This window comes from Nannospalax galili, unplaced genomic scaffold (assembly GCF_000622305.1).
Source record: "Nannospalax galili isolate Female #2095 unplaced genomic scaffold, S.galili_v1.0 scaffold1321, whole genome shotgun sequence".
In the NCBI taxonomy this organism is placed as follows: domain Eukaryota; kingdom Metazoa; phylum Chordata; class Mammalia; order Rodentia; family Spalacidae; genus Nannospalax; species Nannospalax galili.
Window position 1 is genome coordinate 233,305 of NW_008344566.1, and position 8,769 is coordinate 242,073.

The following is an 8,769-nucleotide window of genomic DNA, read 5'->3' on the forward strand; positions in this document are numbered from 1 at the left end:
GAAAAGTAAGAACAACTTTTCAGACAATCATATTTGGGATATACATTGGCTTCTATATTAATTCTTAAAATTTCCTAAATCTATAGGAAATAATTCTTGTGAGTTGAGCACAACTGTAACCATTTTATAACATTGAAATAAAACATATATGTAAATGCAATCAAAATTTTGGATCCCAATTAATTATCATAGTAAAAATATTTTATCAACATCCTGCTTTTTAAAATATACACTTTTGAAGTCTCTGATTTTATTCTTTCCAATCAATCATCTCTCCCTTGTATTCTGACCAGTAATATGACTTATACTAATAGCTGTAACTGTTTATAAAATTTATATAAGTAAAACGGTACAGGACATACTAGCTAATATCTAGCTCCTTAGCACAGCTTATTTTGAATTCCATACTTATTATTGAGAGGGCTACGTAGTTTACTCACTATCAGTAAATAACATGCCAATCTCTGATAATCTACCTACTTGATCTAATGGATGAATATTTGGATTTGTTCTACTTTGCTTTCTATTGCTGTGAGAAAATATGCTAACCAAAAACAACTTGTGGAGAAAAGGGTTGTTACATCTTACACACCCAAGACACAGTCCATCATTGAGGGAAGACAGGGCAGGCACTTCCCACAGGGACCCGGAGTCAGGAGATGAAGCACAGACCTTGGAGAAACAGTGCATACTGGCTTGCTCCTCTGACCTGAGCTCAGCCTGATTTGTTATACAACCATCCCAAGTCTCTCCACAATCAACAAAACGCCCTCACAGACACATCCCCACAGGCAAATCTGATGGAGGAGCTGCCTCAACTGAAGTTCCCTTCTCCCAGGTGTCTCTAGTTCCTGTCAAGTTCAAAAAAAAAGTTCAGAGTTATTTCCAGCTTGGAGCATTACAATGCTTCCAGTCTGAATTTTTAGACTTCATGTACATGAGTTTAGTTGCATAAATATGCACATATCTTTATTTGTGGAGGAAATTCATGTCATATACACAAAAAATATAATTACAAGGTCTTAGTTTTTCATATATTTGTATATAATGGTAGATGTTTCTAGTACTTTTATCAGTACATCTTCCCTGTAGCACATCAGGGATGTTGCTTTTCCACATCCCCAGAAATGCTCTACACCATCAATATCTTTAATTTTATCAGTTTTGGTCAGTTCTTTTCATTTTTGCTTTTAAGCCAGATGTGGTTGCACATGCCTGTAATCCCAGCCCTTGGGAGGTAGAAGCAGGAGGATCAGGAGTTCAAGGTCATCCTTGATTACATAGCTAGTTCAAGGCCTGTCTGGACTACTGAGACCCTCTCCCAAAACAGTTAGTTTTATTTGCCTTGGTGATTGAAGTTGAATCCTTTTGTTCATTTATTGACTATTTTGAGCTTTTCTTTTTAAAAAGTAAACCTGCTTAAGTTTCCTCACGTGCGTCTATTAGGTTGTTTTTTTTTTCTGTCCTGATTTGCTGTCGTTTGTTATATAGTCTAGATAACAAGCTCACTCACAACATGGTTTTTAGTCTGCCAGCATCTTTCCAAGCCTCACCGTTAGGAGTTGGTACAGTTTTCAATGACTGGCAGTTACACAGCTGCTTAAGGCTTTTCTCTCCCAGAACATTGAATGTGTCCTTGGGTTAAACAAATTTTCAATTATAGTTCAATATAATGTAACTTTTTTCCTTTATGGAGAGCATTTTTTATGCAATCAAGTAAGTCTTTTCTTAATCCAAGCTCAAAAAGACATTTTATATTATATTCTAGGAACTTAATTGTGGGGCCTCTCCCTCCCCTCATGGGTTGTTGGCCACTGATCCACGAGAACAAAGGGAGCAGAAGGGACAAATGGGGTCAGGATGGCCAGTGAGCACTGACAGAAGAAAGCCCTTCAGGGGAGGCAGATTCAGTGATACAGCTCCAGACTCAGTAAAACAGCTCCAGACTCAGTGAAACAGCTCAGTTTATTCAGTGGGGGTCAGGGAAAATATAGTGTGGAGGCAGCAGCCAAAGCTTCAGCTGATATGTGCTCATAGTATGCTTTATTTACATGTGGTAGCGGGATCCTATCATCCAACTATGGGGTAATGCCTGATTATCATATAGAAAAATACCTGGGGGTAGTTTTTACTGCAGGTAACTATGCCAAAGGTCATGTTCCAAATAAGGTCACACATCCATGCTTGACAGCACTTTCCAGGTAACTCAGGCCAAGAGCAGGAGGCCCCTGCTGAGAAAGTGAGTCCTTCCATATAGTGCCGAGCCCCTTAGAGCTATCCAGACGTGGACGACTACAACTTTAGCAGCAGGGTCCCCCAACACTTAATTACTTTGCTTTTTATAACCAGATTAACAATGTATATAGAATTTTTGTGTGTTTTTTTTATATTTAAATATGTAAAGTAAGACCTGAACACTTTCTGAATAATACTTTCTATTCATGAAATATTTTCACATCATACTAAAACACTTGCATATGAATTGATCAATATATATATAATTAATACCTAGTAGTAAATTCATTAACTGGGTGAATTTTCTTATAATGTACCTTACTGGTTCAGTTAACTATGCTTGAGAAAATCTAAGTGAACTCTAACATGCCTTTCCCATAAAGTCATTTCAAGGCACCCCTGAATCCCATTTCTATTGCATGTGTTACATGACTGATTAGAAATTTCGTAGCTTTCTTCTCTATAAACAGAAAACCTTGAATTATTTCTTGGTTGTTTTCATAATAGTTCTACCAAGGACCTGAGGTGATCTTCCTCACATTACAGTGTTCTAAATTCTCTTTAAGCTTATCTTAGACACAATGACTGGGAATTAACAGATGTGGTCTTTACTTCCAGTTTTACCTATCAGGCTGTTTTTCAATAATGGTACAGAAGAAGCCTTCAGATAATCTGGTAAGTTAGAAAGCTTGTGACAACTATAGAGAGTTTTAATTGCCAATGAAAGTATTAAATTTTCAAAGAACCAATAAAAACTTTTTAAAGAAAAAAGAAAGGCATTGAGGAATTGGTGTGGCCTCTAAGCCATTAGATGTCTCCCCAGAAACAGGAGAGTAAGTATTTAAAACACATGAAATGTAACTTTCTATCACATTATTTTTTTTAGATATTTTATTTTTTTTGTATGTATGAGTGTATTGCCTGCATGTATGTAAGCATAACTGTGCTGTTTAATGCCCATGGAGGTCAAAAGAGAGCACCAGATGCCCTGGAACTGGAGTTATGGACAGTTGTTAGCTGCCAAAAGGGTACTGGGAATCGAACCCAGGTCCTCTGCAAGAGCAGCCAGTACTCTTACCCACTGAAACTTCTCTACATTCCCCTAAAGTGTTTTTTTTAAGAAGACATAAATGACACACCTTAGGCATAAGGATATGGAATGAAATTGAAAAGAGTTACTTTGGATGAGAGAGGTGGTTCAGCAAGTAAAGGCACCTGCCATCAAACCTGTGGATATGAGTTCTATCTCCAGGAGCCACATGGTAGAAGAGAAACAACTCCTGTAATTTGTCCTATGACCCCCATACACACACACACACACACACACACACACACACACGTACACACACACACACACACACACACACGTACACACAGATAAATAAATCTAACACAAGGTGTTTGAAAAACAGGGAAGAGAGGTTAAAAAGATGGCTCCACTGTTAAGAGCACTGGCTGCTCTTGCAAATAACCCAGATTTGGTTCTCAGCATCTACATGGCAGCTAACAACTGTCTGCTATTCCACTTCAAGGGGATCTTACACCCTCTTCTGGCCTTTGGGAGCACTGCATGACATAAGAGCAGTTGCATACATGCAGGCATAACACATTAAAAAAAAGTAAAACTAAAAATAAATTTAGAAAACTAATCAAAAAAGAAAAACAGAAAAGAATGAGTAGAAAAAATGGAGCACATGAGATCAAAAGAGGAAATTCTTAAAATAAGAGTTCAGTAAAAAGAGAAAGACACAGAGACAGGAAAATTAGTTAAAGAAATAACAAAGGAAAAAAATCTAGAGAAAGACAAATACCGAGGTACAAGATGGTCAAAGGGTATTCCATCAGATATAGTGGAAGGCTACACCATAAGATATAATCAAACTGTTAGATGTCAAAACCCAGAAAAGGAACCTGAAAGCATCAAGAGAAAAAAAAAATCACCTGGAAGAAGGTTCTGATGAGGATAACAGCAGGTTTCTCAGCAGAAACCGAAGCTGCCCATGTGAGTCAGATGATACAGTCAAAACCCAGCAATATGGGTAGTGAGATGGCTCAGCATGTGGAGGCTCTGGCTGCCAACTCTAATGACCTCAGTTCGATCCCCACAACCCACAAGGCATAAGAAAAGAGCTGACCCCCCACCAACTTGTCATCTGACCTTCACAAGTGTGCCATGGCATATGCAAACACACACATGAATAAATAAGTAAATAGTTTAACTCACTGTGAATCACTCTATCAGACTTTGCTGCTGTGATCAGAAGCTGACTCACAGCATCTCCAAGATAAGCCTATATTGCATATCTCAAATACATGCAGAAAAAAATTTGATTTAAAAAATTCGGAATAAGCAGTAAATACACCTAAAATGAAAACTACATTTAGAATCAATACAAAATTAGACATATCAAAAGCAGGAGCTGAATAAGAAAGGTAACTGGGGCTGGAGACATGACTCAGTGGTTAAGAGCACTGTCTGCTCTTGCAGAGGACCCGGACTTGGTTCCCAGCACCAATGTGGCAGCTAACAGCTGTTCCAGGGGATCCAGTGTCCTCTTCTAATCTCCATGGGCACTTCATGACATGGTGCACAAACATACAAGCAGGAAATATACTCGTGCATATAAAATAAAAAAATTTTTAAAAAGAAAGGTAACTGAGCAAGTGAGAGGAAATGAGCCAGTGAGCAGCCTTCCTCCACGGTCTCTGCTTCAGTTTCTGTTTCCACATTTCTGCCTTGAGTTGCTGTGGGCTTCCCTCAATGATGGACTATAATATAAAAGCCAAATAAACCCTCTCTTTCCGAACTAAGTCCCTTCTAGACATGGTGTGTATCACAACAACGAAAAGGAAACCACATGAGGCAGTAACAGTGTGCATGTGTACCCTGCCATCAAATTTATTTAGCATTATACGTGACTTGTATAGTGTAATAATTTAAGATGAAATATCTCCAGGGTATTGAGATTGGGGAGTCAGAATGCATTATTCATTCATAGACATCATAAACATGCTAAGACATCCTACAACATCCTATGAAGTCCACCAAAGAATCCAGGATTAGTAAACTAATTTATCTTGTTGCAGAATGCAAGTTGCCGATATGAAAAAAATCAGTTGGGTGACTACACAATTTGTTTATATTTACCTGTTGATGGAACTGATACTGTTTTCAGTATTCAGCTCTTACAAATAAAGCTACTGTGAACACTCACCCCAAGTCTGTATGCAGATGCATTCGTTACTCTAGTATATGTATAGCCTAGTGTATGTATATTTGTCTTTTCTTCCAAACTGCCAAATTGCTTCCCCTAGTGTTTGTGACCTACTGCATTCTTATCCATGCCATCACCACTTGAAACCAAAACAACTGCTCTTGCTTTTTGTCTTCAGATAAACTTTGGCCAGCAAAACTTCATTTGTAAAAATATCTTCTCCAATGTAGTGACTTAATAAAGCTCTTTTTCTAAATTAGAAAGATGATATTTATGACATTGGCATGAATTTGATATACAACTAAAACTTCAGAAAACATTTCATCTTTAAGGACTAAATTGCCTTGTTACAAATAACTAAAAATGAATTACTGAATATTTTAATTTTATTGCCTTTCCTTTTTCTAATGGTCTTATTTATGTTTTGAAAATTTCATACATGTACACAATCTAGTTTGATCATATTCATCCCCAAACTACCTTCTTCCAAATCACCCTCAGGACTTTCCTACCCACCCCTTCTCTACCTCATATTATTATTATATTTATCATTATTATTATTATTATTATTATTATTATTGGCACCCTAAGTCCAGTCAGTGTTAACCATGTGCACATGGGTGTGGGGCCATCCACTTGGGTATGGACCACCTGCCAGCAGCCACATCCCCAAAGAAAACTGACTCTCACTTCAGCAGCCTTCAACTGCCAGTAGCTCCTCTGCTAGAGGGGAATACTCGGGAGGCCATTCCCATCCATGCTAGGGTTTTGACTGGCTTGGTCTTGTGCAGGTCTCACCAGACAAATACAGCTGCTGGGAGTTGATGCATGCATCAGCCACATCTTGTCTGGAAGACAACCTTTCAGAGCTTTCCCCATGCTCCAGCTCTTAGATGCTTTCTGCTTCTTCTTCTTCCCAGATGTTCCCCGAGCCTTGGATTCCAAGGAATGTGGGATGATATAGATGATCATCTATGGCTGAGCACTCACAATCTCTTATTCTCAGCACAACAACCAATTCTGGGACTCTGCATTAACCACGACCCACTGGGGGGAAAAAAAAAAAAAAGAGTTCTCTGACCAAGGTTGCGAGCAGCACAGATCTATGGGTATAAACATAAATATACAGAAGGCAGTTTGACATGATCATTTAATGAATGAAGCAATGCCAGTAGGTTCCCCCTCCAAGCCTTATGATCCCCCCAGTAATGGGATTATGATGATGTTTCCAGTACCAGACATGAAATCCCCCAGACAACAGGCCTTACACCCTATCAGAAACTGGTTCATTAACCCTATGACTATCATGCACTACTGCACCAGTGGGCAGAACTTGCCTTGTGGGTTGGTATTACAACATGCAGGGACCAGCACTGGGTAAGACCATTGATGTCTTTTCACCCCCAGTTTGCATAGCACCATCCAGCACTGTGAAAGCTAGTCAGCACAGAGTTCCTGGTTGGTCTGAGATTGATTGGTTTCCTTTCTGTAAGGAAAACTTGCTCCAGAAGATTAAATTATCTGAGCTCAATGACCAACATACAAAAGCTGTCTAGATAAGAATACTTGTGTTTTAGATGGGTTTCAGAATCCAACAATCTAAACTGTCATTCTCATTATCTAATTTTATGAGCTAGAAAGAAATTGTTTCCAATATGGATAAGGAAATAAGTATAAGGAAGAAGTCTCAATAACAGTATCAAATAATCTATCTCCTCTCTAACGTCATATGGGGATAAAGCACAATTACACAGCAATGCTATAAAGCATGCATTGTCTGGAGTACAGCCTGACAAGCCTGTGGCCTGGAGAGTGGCCTCCAACAAGTTAGTCCCCTACATCTTCAAGAAAAACATCCTCATGTCTAGCTAGAAAGCACCTGGGTCTCCAAGAAATTCCCAACAACTCACGTTCCTGCTCTCTAAGAACCACAGCATCATCCTGGAGCATTAGATCAAGGCATCTAAAGCTGTGTGGTTGGTGGATTTGTCTATATTATCAGCAGGTTTTCAGATTCCATTCACATTTACTATGTACTTTGTCTTCAAAAGAGTCTGAAAAAATAACTGTAATGCAGAGACCATTTCCTTTCTGCCTCTTTATCTAATGTAGCACAGAATCAGCTTTGATAAGTTGCATATAAGCATGCTATATCCAAAGTTTTATTATCTCCCAAACTGTCTGATCCTATTAGGAGCCTAACGAATCTGCAGTTTGGGGGGGGAGTGTTGTGTTTTTTTAATTTTATGTGTATGCGTGTACTGCCTACATGTAAGTGCACCAGTGTCGTGCAATGCCCGCGGAGGACAGAAGAGGCTGTCAGATCCCCTGGAACTGGAGTTACAGACAGTTGTTGGCTGCAGTGTGGGTTCTGGGATTCGAATTCGGGTCTTCTGCAAGAACAACCAGTGTTCTTAACCACTGAGCCATCTCTCCAGCCCCTCCAATCTGCAGTTTTGACAGTTTTTAATAATATTATTCCAGAAAGACTAGAATTTATACAAATCTATCTGAATACACTTGTCAGACATGAATATGGAACAGTTCCCAATGGTGAGGTGATTCTTTTTCTCTGTTCCAGGTGCTCTGGACTCTGTCAGTAAACATCATAAGTATGATCCAGGCAATGACTGGTGTGGCATTAATATTACTGGAATTCATCTTAACTGCAAGATTAGAATCCTCTTTGTGGCAGCATGTAAGTACCTGGTTTATGACAGAGTTTCATCACGGTTTTAGAATTATGACTTATGCTAAGGAAATCATGTAGGAACCTGAAGTCATAGGTGTCAAAGTCTTGTCTAAGGACTATCGTTCTATGCCCAGGGCTTGACAGAGAATAGCCGGATCTTTAACCAAGACCTAGAAACCAACTTTTTAAAATAAATGCCAATGGATATTGCCTGTTTCTAAATTCCTAGCCTAATTTTACTTCAACATCTAGAATTCTTGGTTAGTTAACTAGGTTCAAAATATTTATTAGTTTGTAATTTGCAACTACATCTTATTTCTATGTAGCTTGGAGATGAATTTTGTAGTAAATACAGACATGGATATAAACTTCTGTACCTCAGATTCAATAAAGAAGGAAGCTCAGAAATAAGTGCTAAGTACTTTCTCAGGTTCGGGAGTCTAGTCACTTGAAGAGCATTTATTCTAACCAAGGCTAGTTGGCATTCCAAGTTACTTCACCACATAAAATGGAATCTTAACAGAAATCAATTCAGTGACAATAGAAAGGGCATTTTACTGCCATAGGAAATGCTAGTGTTCTGTGATGCACATGCTAATGGACACCTTAAGATGGGGTCTTAAATAT

General features: G+C 38.7%; 1 protein-coding gene across 1 annotated transcript in view; it reads left to right on the forward strand.

The window, feature by feature from the left end:
* Window positions 1-8,769, forward strand: part of LOC115071657 (membrane-spanning 4-domains subfamily A member 13-like) — a 40,099-nt gene that overhangs the window by 14,757 nt on the left and 16,573 nt on the right. The window contains exons 3-4 of the mRNA XM_029567186.1: window positions 2,854-2,910; window positions 8,032-8,148. Of these exons, the coding sequence (XP_029423046.1) occupies window positions 2,854-2,910; window positions 8,032-8,148 (174 nt within the window). The remainder of the gene's footprint in view (window positions 1-2,853; window positions 2,911-8,031; window positions 8,149-8,769) is intronic.